Here is a 17,283-nt window from a genome sequence, read left to right as displayed (position 1 = left end):
CTGAAGCCACCTTCCACTCTCGCTTGTGTCTTGCTGTTCTGACTTTCCCCTGACTGCACACACTAGTGGCCCCTGCGAGACCAGCGAGAGGAAGTGTGGCCCTATATATCACTGGTGTGCAGCTTCAGGTGCCGCATCCTGTTCCTGTGAGGGCCCAAGTTTGACACAAAGCTCAGCGCCGACACTGAAGTGCAACGGGCGGAGAGCCACGGCCCACCAAGACGCCTGAGCTTGCACACTGCGTGAGATAATGCTGGAGGAAGAAAGCTTGGTGTTCCTCCCCGTCCGTCATCGGGTCTCTCCCTCCTTACGACTTAAAAATATTATCTGACCTGTGAATCAGTAGCTGTGTGTGAGAGTGTGAGCTACTCCTTGGCTGCAGCCCAGCAGCTCCCTGTCAACAGGAACTTCTGGATTTGATACGCACCCGTTTCTGGCCACAGGAGGAAACTGATTTGTTTGTAGTGTGCATTCAGCCGTTTAATTTCTGCTCCTTCACCACAGATATGCTCAGATGTTCCAGTAATTGATGTGCCACCAAACTCATGAAAAAGAGGATTTATTTGATTGTCTGGAAGCACAATAAAACTCAAATAGAAAAGCAAGTGTGTGCATCATTCCTGCATGAAATCAACATGTAAAAACATTATTTCTTGGCATGCAGGCATATTTACTGACTTTCAGAGGAAACCTGAAGGCAGTTAACCACAGCTGTTTAATGGCTTTGGATAAACTGGGTGAAACCGGTTAGGTTGGTCTGTCAGCTCAGATTTCCCCGGTTAAGTTGAGAAAACTGTCATGGTGCAGATCCTTCTTCGTCTTCTATGATTAGTTTACTACTATACTTTGAAATATACAATTTATTTTCTTCCGCCAAACAAGTTTTCCATATGTGAATAACAAGGTTGAAGCATGGTGGCCAAGCTGCAACGCTCTTCTAATAGTTAAAGAGATATTAAGTTATCTGTCAGAGACCAGCATTGTTTTGTTGTGAGGCCAGTTTAAAGAGTTAGTAGTGTTGAAATGTTGCTCGCTCTCTCTCTCTCTCTCTCTCTCTCTCTCTCTCTCTCTCTCTCTCTCTCTCTCTCTCTCTCTCTCTCTCTCTCTCTCTCTCTCTCTCTCTCTCTCTCTCTCTCTCTCTCTTTTCTCTCTCTTCCCTTTCACGGGGCTCAACAATCAAGGAGGAGCTGAGAGTCCTCCTCCGGGGTTTCTCCTGGAACCTGCTCCTCAAATATAAAGCGCTTCCCCCATCCACCAGGAAAGACTGAATCACAACTCACACGGAGGAGCCGCACCATGAGCACATCTATGCTTTCTGAGTGAGTGAAGCAGAGTAGGACTTTTTTTCTTTCTTTTTCTAAGTGTGTAGTTTTTAATATATATATTTTTTTGTCCCAGCTTTTCAATTACCTTCCAAGAAGAGAGTGAAACTTGTCCCAGTGAGAGTCCGACGCGCATCCTATAAGTTTTGGAGAGGAGAGAGAGAGAGCGCGCGCGCAGATGGCTGCTCTCATCAGCGCGTACTCGTCTTGGCCGGAGTCCTTCGAGTGTCCTCCGGGAGACGGAGACGCGCCCGACGGACACGGCCCGCACCGGACCGCCGCCGACAAGGCTCCGGAGCCGCGGATCAGGCGGCCCATGAACGCCTTCATGGTCTGGGCCAAAGACGAGCGCAAACGGCTGGCGGTCCAAAACCCGGACCTGCACAACGCCGAGCTCAGCAAGATGCTGGGTAAGATTATTATTATTATTATTATTATTATTATTATTATTATTATTATTATTATTATTATTATTATTATTATTATTATTATTATTATTATTACTGCTTTCTACTTTCCTCCAACTTTTTATTCCCTTTAGGCCTCCGTTGTGCTACAAAAGATTTGGGTCGTCAAATGACAACTTTGTGAAAGAAATAGATCCAAAGTGTTAAATTCTCACGTTTGAAAATCAGCTTTTTTTTCTTTCTTGCTTTTTTTGTTTTGTTTTGTTTTTTGTTTTAAATATATATAATTGCTGGTCCAAGAGTGAGGTGACCGAAAGTAATGTTTCACAACTTAACGCATAAATCCTGATAAATTCAACTGTCTGTTCATTCGTTAAAAGTCACAGAGAAAACAAAATGGAAGGGATTACTGTCTGATTAAAGTTACACGGATTGTGCAAATCTGGCATTCTCACAAAACCGAGAGCCATCCATGTTTTCTACCGGCTTTGTCCAGAGTAGGATGTGTGATTGTTAAACCAGTTAAATAATTATTTGTTAGTTGCTTTAAAATATATCATATATATTTAAAGTATTTCGGTAATAAAAAAAATCAATGTGAGTTTATAAATCAGTATTCAGAAGCAAGAATGAAAGTGGAGACTATACATTTGGACACAGATTTATTTCTTTTGTTCTTCAATACAGATTTAACCATCTAAATGATAAAATAAAATATTACTTTATCACTTTTTACATTTTAACATGCTTTTTATGAACATTGAATTGATGTAATTAATACTTTTGTAATTAGTTTTTATATGTTATAGTTATCGTTTTTTAATTATTATTTTTTCGAATGCACTTTTTGTACTACATGTGTTCATTTTGTCAACATGGGGAAAAAAGATGAATGGGTGGCCATGAACTAACTTCTTAATTGCGAGAAATGGTAGCAATTATTGATTCTTAGGCCACGTCCAACAATTTTACAGGAAGTTAAACGTGCCCTGTCTCTGTTTCATGCAGGCAAGTCGTGGAAGGCCCTGACTCCCCCTCAGAAGAGGCCCTATGTGGAGGAAGCGGAGAGGCTGCGGGTGCAGCACATGCAGGACTATCCCAACTACAAGTATCGGCCTCGCCGGAAGAAGCAGCTGAAACGCATCTGTAAGCGAGTGGACCCTGGCTTCCTCCTGAGTGGGCTGGCCTCTGAACACAACGCCATGCCAGAGCAGCGAGCCCTCTGCCACCCCCTCGATAAAGATGACGGCTGCTCTAATGGAATCAGCGGCACGTTTTCCAGCTCCAGCCCGGCTCTGCCCAGCGTCAGAAGTTTCAGGGACCCTGCCGGCTCCAGTAGCAGCTTCGACACCTACCCCTATGGCCTCCCCACCCCTCCCGAGATGTCCCCTTTAGATGCCATGGATCACGAGCACGTGTCCTCCTCTTATTACTCCACGTCCGGAAGCTCCTCTGTCTCCTGCTCGTCCTCGGCTTCCTGTCCAGATGATCACCACCAAAATCAGACACATTTGGGCAGTCCGCCTCCGTACCACACTGACTATACTCAAACCCAAATCCACTGCGGGGGCACACACATAGGTCACCTCTCTCACATGTCCCAAACTGGAGGCGGTGGTGGACTCATCCCTGGCCCTCCCCTGTCCTACTATAGTTCATCGCCTTTTCCGCAGATCCATCACGGGCTCCATCAGGGCCACCTGGGTCAGCTGTCCCCTCCGCCAGAGACACAGGGTCACCTGGAGACTCTGGACCAACTGAGCCAGGTGGAACTTCTGGGTGAGGTGGACCGCAATGAGTTCGACCAGTACCTGAACTCGACTGTGAGCGGGTTCCATCCCGAGCAGGGCGGCGGTATGACGGTGACGGGACACATCCAGGTTGCATCCGCCGCCACTGCCTCTGCCACCGCGTGTCCCAGCAACAGCAGCACCACAGAAACCAGCCTCATTTCTGTGCTGGCCGACGCGACGGCAGCCTACTACAACAACTACGGCATCTCGTAAGCGTGGCGGCAAAATCTGCTGACTGATCAGAGACACTACATTGGTGTCAACTCGACTAGAAATTTGGGATGGCGTTGCACATGGATGCTTAAAGAACATATATCAAAACGTTTATTAGCATTTGTGGACAACTTCATCTGACCGTGAACTGAATACTGAGCACTATGATGATCTGGAGCCGATAGGGGGAATGTGGAAGAAGGAGATGGACACCTCAGGGATGCAGACACAAAATACTATAGTATGCCACCTCCGGTTGTCATGAAATTTCTCAAACCAGTAGAACAATCGTCTTTGTCTACTTGTAAGTCTCACCAGTTACTGTTGCCACTGAGGCATGTACAGACGCTCTTAAGAAGCTAATTTAAGTACTTTGATGTTTTGCTTAAATGCTACCTGTATTGTTATTATCAACGCTTTCCATTCAAATGTTTGTATTTTTATGTTTTTGCTCTCACCAGTTTGGGAGTCTTACCTCAGTAGTTGTAATTGAATGAGGTTTCAGTTGGACATTTCTTATGCAACTTAAAAATGAAGAAAGAAAGAAAGAAAGAAAGGCGTTTATACTTTTTCTCAAATACCTAATAATATATAATCAACGTCTACAATGAGAAATAATAATAGTAACTATAACTGTATGCTGATTTAGGTTTGTGAAAGACAGTAATTTAAAATAAAGGTCAATTTTTATATCAACGCAGTTCCTACTTGGATCACACTTCAACAGACGAAATACCATGACATAAGATTTCTGTTTATTGTTCCTCATAATTAAGAATTATTGGTTATGATAGATACTAAAACCATGAAGCTGTATAGCTTATGGATAACATTTGTACTCGTATACATAGAAAACAATTAGATTTTGAAATAGTAATAAAAACAATACAAGTTAGTAGAGTCCTAAGTTTTCAACATGTCCATAAACAATTCAGAATGGAGAAAAAAAAATTGAATTGAGTGTTCTTCTATTTCGGGCGCCGTCTCGCTGCGAGAGGCCCATTATGACACCCACTCCCCTACTGGCTTTTTCCACCCTCCATCGTCTTTCTCCATCCCTCTCCTCTCGCTTTCATTTCATCCCGGTTCAGAGGATTAGTGTAAAACAGGCACAGCCGTCCCTACCCGCCTCCATCTCGACTGTCCTTTGTTTTCCACGGTCTTATTCCAGGGTGCCATTCTTAGGCATGCCGGACCCCCCCCACCCCCACCCCCCTCCTTCCACCCCCGCAACCCCCCAATGTTATATCTTGCTGATGCAGACCTTTCGTAATCTGTGCAAAATAAATAAAAAAAAATAAATTCTGGGGCCTCGTTGACTGTTGTACACCCTCCTCATTTCTCTCTCTTTTTTCCCCTCTCTCCTCTTTCCACTCCTCTCCTCACCCTCTCTGTTCTCTTGAATTTTTCTTTTTCGATAAAAGGAATTCAGGGGGCTTTTGACAAATCCTGGAGTCTGGCTGGTCTTCCTGCATTTTTTGGGAATGGTTGAGTCGTGCTTCTTGTAAAGAGGATGTGGCGGAGGAGCGGTGTTTCCTGACTGATAAGCGAAAAGCCTCTCTCCGTCAGGATGTTTGGGCCTGGCTGGGCCCTGCATTAAAGCCAGAGCGAGGGAAGGGAACCCGCTGTTCAGCAAGCAGGAGAAAACACCGCACTGCTGATTAGCATCTTACTCACCCGTCTTTACATTATCCACCATTTTTGAGGAGAGGCCTATTGCACTTTGACCGCATACATGCAGATTTGCTTTACAAAAGCACACAATCATGAGCTCAAACCAGGTTCCTACGTCTGAAAAACCGACGTTATGACAATCACAAGTGCTAAATCTCACCATTATTGGCACCGACAACAAACCGAGGTCTGACACCTTTGAGACCTTCCTCTGGATGTGATTAAACCAACCTGAATGACAACATTCATCATGTACCAGTTTTTGCATTTCTCCAGCGCTGTGCTCATGTATTTGAGGTTATATCATTACCCTTTGCGCCTGCAGGGTCTAAACCTCTACAGACGGTCTACGCTAGTAGATATTTTGGAGTCCGGAGTCGGATGGGTGAGTGCCTCGGGCGTTCGGGGTGAGAAAGTAATCTTTGGTGGGGCATTAGCCCCGGGGCGGTCAGGGTTAGCTCTGGGTGCTGCCGCCGACTCCCTTGGTGAAGATGACCTGTAATGTTTCAGTCACCTCGTGCAGCACCTCGGGGTAGGACGCCGCAACACGGACAAGGACAAAGACTCATACGACAACAAAGAGTGATCAAAAGAAGTTCAAGTCAAATAAAAACAATAAAACATTTTTTTGCAATAATTACTGGGGGGGAAAACGGAACAATAACTGTGGCCACTTTGATGACGGAGGCTCAGATAAAAAATGTTCAAGAATCCTAAATTGCACCTAAACGTACATGAATGCCAAAAAATATCGACTACTTTTAATTGGCTGAATTGACTTAATTTGAAAAGAATATTAAAAATCTTTCAGATCTTCATATAAAAAAAAGCAATAAAAAACAAACAAACAATCAAATTCCCATTACTTGAGTTACATTGTTTTGATTGGACTGGAGCATTTCTAACAGAGATTCAGTGACACACAAATATATGAATATAACATATATTTTTTGTGACTATATATGGTGTAGCTGTCATTTTTAAACATTAGAGACGGAAATTACACCCACAATCAACACATAAAGGTTAACTTAGGAAAAGGCATCCTATTGATTTGATATCAAGTTCTTTTGCTTGGTGGCTTCTTAAAATAAATGTAGTTAATAAAAAAGAATTACAATAAGCTTTTATCGTGTAACGCGGCTTTACCACACTCACGATAATGGCTGCCACGCAGGGTTCTCAATCTAAATTCAAAGCAATTTGGAGTTCAACTTCTTGCCGACACAGATAAGGCGAGATGCAGGACTGAACTATTAACCTGGAAGACGACCTACTGTACCTACTGAGCCACAGCTTCCCATACGTAACAACAGTAACAACACATTATTTACATGGAGCAATACGATGAACACCATGCGAGGATGTAGTTTTAGACTGTTCTCCATTTCATGTCTGCACAAAGATAATAAATATGACTTCATATTTAATCTTCACTGACCAAATTAATTGTTTCGCCAATTAAAGATCCCAATCAGAGATACATGAGTGTTTACGGAGATTTGGGAATCTCGTCACTTTTTAGTATTTTAGGAAGTGAGAGCAAAACGCTGAACATGTCCGCCTCCTTTCCGTCTTAAGGAGTTGACTCATCATCATCCTAACCTTTAGTCAGAGTCTTCTGCTGAAACCCCGACAGCTCCGAATGCTGTTTCAGCGGCAATAAATCAACAACGGAAGAAGAAAATGGTGTGTCAACAACCCGAGACGCAAGACATTTTTTTTCTAAAATCATTATCCATTTTACTGTGAATGCAAGTTAACATTCAAGAAATTCTCTGAATGTTTGATTTATCCCAGCCGTTAACATCCACAGTGCCACTGATGTGTCTAATTGAATCTTTCACAAAGTTGCACGATCCCAAGATTCACGATATTTTGTGATCATAAGGATATAGGCTGAACAAACAAAAGAGCCTCCCCTTGTTATTTCTCTCTGATTGCTAGCTGGCTCCGATCCAGTCTCAGGTCAACCCTGTGGAATGAGTCTGTCAGGTAGTCTGTTATGTTTCCTATTTCCTCCTCTGTCGTCATGTCACTTCCCTGGCCAAACAAACAACCTCACCGCTCTAATGCAACACCAACTGTCAAGGTGACCACGTAAAGCTCGGGGTGTGCAGCCTGGATGCACAGCTTCCACGGCTGTAAAGTATAATGCAATCTGTTGGGAACGAGGCGAGCGGTGATCACTTTAAATATCATGTTCTCTGGAGGCGTGGAGGAGGCTGACTGTCTGCTTGGCCCGGGGTCCATTGTGTAGCCGGCATGCCGTTCCAACACATTTGGAAGTTGACCACATGTGTTTGTATGACGTTCCTAATGTATTAACTGTAGGTCAAGAGGAAGTGGCTGATTTGAACTACGTGACTAAGGCATATCACTGATTGAGACCGCGATGCCCTTTAGAACCAGTGTACTGTATATGCTACGCTGTGTTTGACTTGGCTCATGTAGTTTTTGAATTAATGCTGCATGAAGACTGCTGTGTGTATCAGAAATTATAAAATATAATGATAAAAGTGCTGCATGTAACAGTTTTGTTTTTTTTGCAGTGCACCAAGTAAATTGCACTTCCAAGCCGCTTTAAGGAAATTATCACATAGTTCCATGTTAAGTCTGGTAAATAGAAATCAACAAACCTATTAGCACACCACTGCAACACTAATTTCAGTGAACTTTACACCAAACCGAACTACTCCGTGTGGCGGATAAAGAGACGTTTACATCGGCAAACACTAAATGTTGTTGGAGTGCATTTCCAGCTGGAGTGTGCTACAGCAGCATAATAACCTGTTTACAATTTGTACTTGGCCCTAAATCTGGCCAAAGGAGGAAAAGAAGGGAAAGCGCACACACACATGCATACACACACATCTCACAGCGAGGGATTATGGGTGCAGCTATTCTTCATCTCATTGTGGCTCAACAACAGGCAGAGTGTGGGGTGGCAGGCAGGCGTGTACGTCGCCGGACGAAGAATGGACCAGACTCGTCGAGGGACAGGTGCCATGTGGCAGAGGATGTGCGGGGACACAGATGGGGACCCCTGGAAAACTTGGGGGACCGTACGAGCAGCCAAGGGCCTCCCACCCGTACCTGTGCTGTGAATGCTGCAGCCGAACGGGATCCGGCACCTGTTCTAAGCAGATACAGGCGACCAGCAAAAGCACAGAGGGAGGCCAGCACATGGCTGCCAACCCGGGGAAGGAGAAGGCTAGATTTCCATTTACCCGTAAGCGCGGCCTGATTACCAAATCGGCACAGGCAGTAAAGCCTGTGCTGCACCGGAGAATGTACGAAAAAGGATTGAGAAATGTGCTTTCTTCCAAACCTATGCACAACTCCACATTTAATAAGAACTTCAAAGTCGTATCATAAGACGTCTTGAAGCAAATATTAAAACTTGCACTGGCGTAGTCTTTTAAAGATGTGAAGCTAAATTGCAAGGTGTCCTATATTTTACAGTCTGGCCTGCATTGGTCTCTCTCTCTCTCTCTCTCTCTCTCTCTCTCTCTCTCTCTCTCTCTCTCTCTCCCTCTTTGTTTCTAATATCATGGGTTGCATTGGTGTACACTAGTATGCTGCAGCACTATGTGGCTTGTTTTTGACTGCTGCAGCTTCTCCCTGGGGTGGTGTAACTCTTCACCTCAATGTGGAGGAGGATGTTCCTATTGTGCTTCCTAATTGCAATGTGGTTGTTCCATTTAAGAGATAGAACATCCTTATCTGTTCTGTGTGTGATCTCTTATTATGGGAATGACTGGAGGAGGCGTCATGCATTTAGGTTTATATTGAGAAGACTGCCGTATGTAATGCAGTTTTCTGTGTGACAGCGTTGGCAAAATAAATATCGGTGTAATTTTAAGTGATATGATGAGTTCCTTCAGAGCTGAAACATCTCGATACAACAACAACACTGAGAAACGTCAAGTGAATATGAACACGACTCTCTTGGTATGTCTTTGATCTGCAGTTCACTCCCTTTTTCTTTTCCATTTCAGGAGGCCCACATGCTGCTGTCGCGGCTCGGGCCCCACTAACAGAGTTTACTCAGTGTGCATCCTGAAAAGCAGACGCCTTAATGATTTGGATGAGTGATGTTATAAGTTCAACGGTGTGAGAGAGCCCCTTTTAACAGCTACTGTGGAGGATAGACAAAGCAAACCAGTCGGCTGACTGATGACAGCTGACGAGACGCAGAGCTTTTAAAGTTTCAGCAGAGATAATTCATAAAATTAGCGTTGCTAAGCTGAAGTGTTTCTGTATTTGTAGATTAGGAAGCTGACATTTATTGAATTCTTATAATCTTTGATTAACTTAGCTACATTTGATTATAAGCAGGTACACAGGCCTGTATGTTTTGGAAGTTTTATTATAGCTTTTTAAGGATAGAGTGATTATAGATAACGTATCAATATTAAACAACCATGTAATATAATGACACAGTAAAAGTATTTAATATTAAGGAAACCTGATGTAAATAAGATTATTAGATAAGCAATTACATTTTGTGATTTACATTGCTGGTATACAGATAATCTCACCACTACTTTCAAAATACCCCAACGCTAACAGGCCAGGATTCATAATTTGACACGTAGTTGATGATTGGATTTTGCTATACCTTGAGTCCCATCTTTACTATTTGCTAAAGTAAGAGATCCACCAAGATTTTTTTAATCAAATAACCATGAGTAATGTAAACATTTTTTTTCTAAATATTCATAACAAAAAGAAGCACAGACCACATAATATAACTGCATCATATTTGTACTTATTTGGTACACTGTGAACCCACTTTACCAAACAAAACTCCTCTAAGGCCCTCGATCAGGCTTTGAAAGGGCCTTTTCTAACTGGGATCTCCTTGTAAGATGATCGGCTGGCAGGACGACTGACTGGTAGATACTAAAGCTGAAGATATGATGTAGATAGTGATTGTATTTGAGAGCTTGAAGGGAATTGTTTTTAGTATGTATAATTGTATATCTCCCCAAGCTTTTATTTGAGTAACAAGAATCAAATCAACCATTTCATTTCATGTTTTCTTTTTGCGACTTTTCCATCACTTTACTTTATTACCTAAAAATTTGATGATTTCTGTAAAGTATGCATGTCATATTGATGTATTTCTAAGTCGGCCAATACATCCCACTTTATAATTATTCCAGTTAACCACAGAAAGCTACAATTTCAGTCATTAAAATTACGTTAAAATAATACTTCTTGTGTCATTTTAGAGAGAGAGAGAGAGAGAGAGAGAGAGAGAGAGCTTTGTATTATCTGTCTCATATTTCATGCTCTCTACTATCAACCAGCTTGTCTTCTCCTTCATTCTCTCGTTCCTCTTATTACATCAGGGTAGGATTCAAAAAACAAAACAAAAATAAACAACAGTTTACTGACTCAATTTCTCCATCCAATCATTCATCTTCGATACCGCTTCATCCAAATTGTGGATGTTGGTGCCGCAGCCAAGCCCCCCTTGGGCAGGTTGATGGTCCATCACAGGCTTCCTCATTTTTTCTTCAACAAATTCTGAACAAGTTGCATCACCTGTTTTAATCATTTTCACTGGAAATTAATAAGCCAGCTGAAGTCATCAGCGCTTCAACATAAAATACAAGAGGTGTAGATCATTCCTCATGCAAAATTTAGAATGTCAAAAAGTAGATAAAAAACTGATATCTGAAATGAGTTAAGATCCACTCAGTATTCAATGGTGCTGTGTGTTGGATGTGGGGTTGATTTAAGTTGACAAACATTTCTAGAAGGGCTGTGATTTTTAAAAAGATTATTGTACCGTATGGACCTACAGTGTGTTTTTGTTGAAAATAGATTTTTTTTGCGGTGTGTTATTCACGGATGTGTTGTGAAATAGGAGGAGGCCACTAACGTATATATGGAATAATTATTTACTTCATGGATCATGGTGCTGGAGCTATTAGAAAGCCGAAGAACAAGATGGAGAGATGTGAAATTATTGACAAGATGCATAACATTTTTTTTTTTTTACACATGATCATCATTTGTAATAGAAATCAATGGTACAATGAAGAAAACACATCCAGATTTGACTTTTAACTGATGAACAATTGATGAAGCTACATATTTTGTACGAGAAACAGAAATGTCGCTGTAACTGTATGAACCATTCTAACTGTACAAACCCAGATTCTTTACACAGCGTGGAATGAGTAAGGAAACAAATGTATTTCCTCTAAAGTTGGAGGCGGAGACGCTTTCCAGTCAAGACTACCGTGTTGCCACGTTCCCACAGCGTGTGGGAAATGTTCTCGTCATCTGTCTGGTGAAGATGTTAATCTCATCGATATGTTTCTCAGCAAATGTTTATTTTGTGTGTGGTTCAAGCCATTAACATGGCTAAAACTAACTTTAATCAAGATAATAATAGTAGTGCAATAATCCCCATGTTTATACAGTATGTGGTGAACTGAATGTCTTTGGGTGGTAAGCGGTTGACAGATATAAAAAGGTATTTAACAATTCATCAGAAACGGAAATATTGTTTTATCCACAACGATTGATGACAACTCCATTAAAAACTCTGGAGTTATGACATATGTCACTTTTTAAGCATTTGTTCCCGATGACTGATCAATAATGCAAGTTCCTTCAATTGAGGAACAACTGAACTCCTCTAGCGCTGCTACCTCACCGATGGAGTACGTCAGCTATGACACACGACATTTCCCTTTGCCTTGATGTGTTGCTGTTTACTCCCAGATTTTCTTCATAGCAAAGCTCGTCACTGACCTTGGCAGTGGGCAACTCTGGCATCATTTCCATCCTCACTCCCGATCCTCTGACCTTACGTTACAAGTTTTAATATTGGGGATGTTGTTGATGTCTGAGCTTGAAGGAATCCCTTCCTGCTGGATGCTCGCCCCCGTTTCCTTAAAGACTCCACATCAAAACTGAAACACGTGGAAGTGAGTCACACGGTCGTCCCAAGAGTTCAAACACCTCAACTAAAGTACCATGTTGACAGGTTCAAAACAGGATATGAGCTGGTTGGGTCCGTGTTTATTACAGATGGTAGAATACTTGAAGAGTAGTGATAGCTGAGGCTCCTGATAAAGTACAGTCACGTTATCCACTGTGACTTACATGGATGGACGAGGGCTGAACTCAACACAAATGGTCTTGAATCAAAATCAAAGTATTTATTCGTCATCACAAGAGCCATCATATAACACAGAACTCCTCCTTTCCATTCAGCAATGCAGCACTTCTTAACAATGTTAATGAAAAGTAATTTTCTTTTTCGTCTTGAACCCAGAACAAACTGTAAGCACTTTCAGCCTTGACCCTTCAGTTTGGTAAACTCTGCTGCAGTAAAATACTACACAGTTTGCACTTTCACTAGAGCTGATATCCCCTGGTGTTTGAGAAAAAAAAGTAATTAATTATGGTAGCCCATGACCTTATTTGCCAAGATACACCATTTATATAAAATGACCAGTTTCTGCTTAGTATTGTATTTAATATGGTCATTTGGCTTCAAAAAGTTGTGGAATAAAGACTTTACAAATGATGCACAGAGCCAAATTGTGACTGAGCACCTCTACCACAATGATAACGTCACCAGTTTAAGTCACCTTAAGATAAAGCTACTCATGGAGCAGTTACAATGTAATCAATTTGTTCTTAATCTAAATGTGGTTAAAATGACGTCTTCTCCCATCACAGGACGATCTAAATATTTACAGGCTTTTTAAAGGCAACAATGGCAGTATAGACCAGGGGCTGCTAGTCGCCCCTGTTTAAAATAAAAGGCGTCCCATTTGTGTGCAACACTCAGATTCTATATCTGTGTAAACAGAAGAAAATGCAACTTTTGGAAACACAAATTACAGACTTCAATAACAGTGATTTTATACCGCCGAAATAAACCTAGAGTACCTAAACACCACGCAAGGCCGTTTGATTAAAACCATATCTGGTACAAAAGCAAGAGATTCTCTCACTTTTCCATCAGAGGACTAACCACGACAGCACCCTGCAGTCTGCCTGAACATTCATCCATCTTCTGTACTGCTTTATCCTGTTCAGAGTCTCAGCGGCCCTGGAGCCAATCCCACCCAACTCTGGATGAGGGCAAGATACACCCTGCACAGGTCGCCAAGTCCAGCACAGTCCAGCACAATGCCCGAACATTTTAAAATCATTATTCAGGTGTGATTTTGAACAATAATCTACCAACTTCAACATAAACAAGGAAAATAAATACAAATGAATAATCAGAGAGGTGTTTACTGACTTCCAAATGTTGAGATAAATTCAGATAAACATATTTATTTTATTCATTAGTGATTTATAAATATTAAAGATATTTATTATTTGATATTGGTAAGTTTGTAACAAGTGACTTCCTGTACGCTGGATGTCAATGAAGACCCCCCCAACACACACACACACACACAAACACTTATTTTTGTTAATATATGCATCCGCTTTGTGTTTATGCGAACACGTGGCTGAACATCCTCTTATATAATGTCACCGCACCGAGGAAGGCCATCGAACTTGATAAACTGGAAATTCGTTGTTTTATCTGGAACAATTCAGTTAGATAAAGAGTCTTATCGACACTCGATGGTGTCCACATGACATGAGAGGAAACTCTTCATCCTGGATCATCACAGAGCCCCGCTCACCTGTGTGTCTTTCTGCGGTGTGCTCCGACACAGACCGTTTCAAAGCTTAACTCTGTTCCAAATGTTTTGTTCAATGCTAAACATACATTCCAGCTCGATAGCTATTTAGGCAATTAGCCGAATAGCGTTTCTGTAGCTCCAAACCGAAACCGATATAGCGTATTTGGTAAAAAGTATTAAGCGAACCGTTTAGATATAAGCTTATGCAGGTCACAAAGTCTATTAGTACGCAAAAGTGCGATAGTTTCACGTCTTTTCGTTCTTTTTAATGTCTCACTTCGCACTTTTGCCGTACGTTGAACCAATGCTACGATGAATAGGTATATTACAATGTAGCTCTGCTGTCTCCATTACTGTCAGGATGGCCGAGCGGTCTAAGGCGCTGCGTTCAGGTCGCAGTCTCCCCTGGAGGCGTGGGTTCGAATCCCACTTCTGACAACAACATTTTTTTGCCCGCTTAATGCATTGTATTGCCATTTAGTGCAGGAGTAGAAGAAAACAAGAAGATATCACGTCTTAAACGGGCTTTCAATCAGCTAGAATTTATTCGATTAACGATCACTACATATTATTATAATAGCCTTACAGTGCTGTAATTTTCTACCTATTGTAATGTACAATAAATAAACTATCTATGTGAAGTCCTTGTGGTAAGATGGGTGCTATTCCAGTTGAAATTATTTGGGGAATCAATAGTAGAAAAGATTTAAAGACTTTTTTCTACTTATGTTTGGTTGTATTTTTAAGTCACATCAATCATCCTTAAGTGAATACACAAGTGTTACAGGACCCCCCTGTACTCAATACAATCTATAGGATTATATCTTATTAAGGCCAATCTATCTAACCTGTGATCCCCATTAATCGCGGCATAGTAATGTCTCCAGGCTATGACTAGGTCCATTCTGGTATTTTTTGTTTCCTGTCTCATATTATGTATAATCATCTGAATAAATTAATAATAATAAAAAAAGAAGTCGTATGTCAGGTACAGATATTATGTAATCTTTATACAACTCTTTTCCTAAATATATCATTAAACCAATATAATGATTTCCAGCTTATTGTTCAATGGTAGAAGTCTAAGTTGCGACTGAATTGTTAAAAACACATTTCAGTGAATTGAGTGTATTGATCACAAATAAATTCTGAATACACACCAATTGAAACCGTGTTTTCATTCTTGCCATTACTGGTATATTTGATAAAATCCTCCAAAAAACCTATTTTCATAAAATATGATGCTCTGGTTTTTCTATGAGTACAAAAGAATGAGGCCAGCAATTTGATGGTGTAAATTGAAGTTTTAAGGTCTTGACACCTCTGTGATCCACACAGGTAAAGGTTAATGGGTGAACAGAGGTAACACCTGTCTGGACAGTCTATTGTTAAATTGGCACCAATCCTTGATGGTTTAAACCTTTCCTGGCTAAGGCATCAATTCGCTACTTAAGACTCCACGACTCCACTTGGGCTATATTTATTCATTGTTTTCCTTTTTGTTTGTTTTTTACACTGCACCTTGAGGTCATGTCCTGCTGCGGGGTTGACAGGTAGCAGTCGAAAATAACACAATATACTTTTATAATGTTAAAATAAATAAATATTTTTTTCATCCCTGTGACAGACAGGCGGCCCGTCCAGGGTGTACCCTGCCCTCGCCCACAGAGCTGGATAAGCGGGACAGAAGATGGATGGATATTATTTTCATATATAATGGAATAAGATAAAATAAAAAAATCTCTATCTATCTATCTATCTATCTATCTATCTATCTATCTATCTATCTATCTATCTATCTATCTATCTATCTATACACACAATATATAATAAACACACACACATGCAGGCGTGCACACACACACACACAGTGTACACATATACAGTATACATCATTTAGCATGACACACCTTACAGTTTTTTATTTGTAAAAAACTAAATTGTAAACCATGTAAAATGTCCTTCCACCTCATGTTGTGTTGGCCTATCACATAAAATCCCAATTGAATATGATATAACAAAATGTAAATACTGATACAAAATATTATAAGAGATGGATTGTGATACTATTGGAGTATATTCAGATTAGGTGATCTGTTTTTTGCAAATAACATAATTTGTTATCTGAACATTTTGAAATTAGTATGATTCTGGTCCATTTTATACTTTTACATCAAGGCTGTTTTACACTTTTAAATATTATATTTTATAGTCAATGGTCTGAAATAGCATTTTTACCAATTGTAAAAGTGGAAAACCATAGTTATCTGCCATAACATTACAGGCTTGGCTTTTTTAACTTTAAAAAATATTTCAATAAGAACCTAATTTAAAGCATTATGTGTAATGCTTTAAAGAAAATGCTCTGCAGAACATCTAATCCAACTAATGACAACATTAACAATCAGTCTCAATAAAGCTCATCTCAGTATTCGAAAGAAGCTCAAACTAAATTTCAAAGATTAATTTAATCATAAATAAAACTAAATCAGTTATTAGGTTGGAGATAAAATTAGAGACAGAATAAAAAAGGAAAAAAAATTATTGCAAAATTTTTGCATTAAATTAATAGTATTTAAAAGCTGTGATGCGAGTTGCAAAGACTTTCGAGATACCTACTTTAATGTGTGAAACTATTACATAAAACATGAATTTGCATTTGCAAGAAGCTTAAAAAATATAAAAAGATTTTTTTTTTTAATGGAATAGTTGAGTGTTAATACGACCTCAATTCTAATGTTTTGATGACGTGACAGTATTGCCTCTCAACTTTGGCCTTAAATATATATATTTTTAATGCTCCTCTCCTGGGCTCATAATCCAGAGTCCAGCCTCGTTGATGTATGCTCTACTAGTACATTGACCACTTAATATAGCAGGAGTCCTACTGCACAGCAGATTGCAGTGTGATTAGCTCTGACATTTTACCTGCAGCCAGGAACGGGGAGTGCTAAGCCTGGGCATCAGTGGACACGTGAATGCTCGACAGATGATGAGCTTCAGAACAGCTTGCTCTGACTGTGATCCGAGGAGGACATGCAGGCCAGACAGCTGGCACGGCAGGGAGATGTCAATCAGAACTACGGAACCAGAAATATATGAATGAAAGTTGTGAATAAATGGCAGGAATGAAAATTTACTGTGCATGTAAACGCCAACAAGCTGGAGCTGACTCAGAGTGATCGTAACCTCT

At 40.7% G+C, this 17,283-nt stretch overlaps 1 protein-coding gene across 1 annotated transcript; it reads left to right on the top strand.

The window, feature by feature from the left end:
- The first annotated feature begins 1,155 nt into the window (after positions 1-1,155).
- Positions 1,156-5,052, top strand: sox7 (SRY-box transcription factor 7). Its single transcript, XM_080490726.1, has 3 exons — positions 1,156-1,319; positions 1,399-1,732; positions 2,738-5,052. The coding sequence occupies exons 2-3, from the start codon at positions 1,501-1,503 to the stop codon at positions 3,733-3,735; spliced, it is 1,230 nt and encodes a 409-aa protein (XP_080346852.1). The 5' UTR covers positions 1,156-1,319; positions 1,399-1,500; the 3' UTR covers positions 3,736-5,052.
- Positions 5,053-17,283: the final 12,231 nt, after the last annotated feature.

The sequence above is a fragment of the Lipophrys pholis genome, assembly GCF_963383615.2.
Source record: "Lipophrys pholis genome assembly, chromosome: 21".
Lineage (NCBI taxonomy): Eukaryota > Metazoa > Chordata > Actinopteri > Blenniiformes > Blenniidae > Lipophrys > Lipophrys pholis.
Note: the sequence above shows the minus strand (reverse complement) of the source record. Positions and strands in the feature narration are given on the sequence as shown.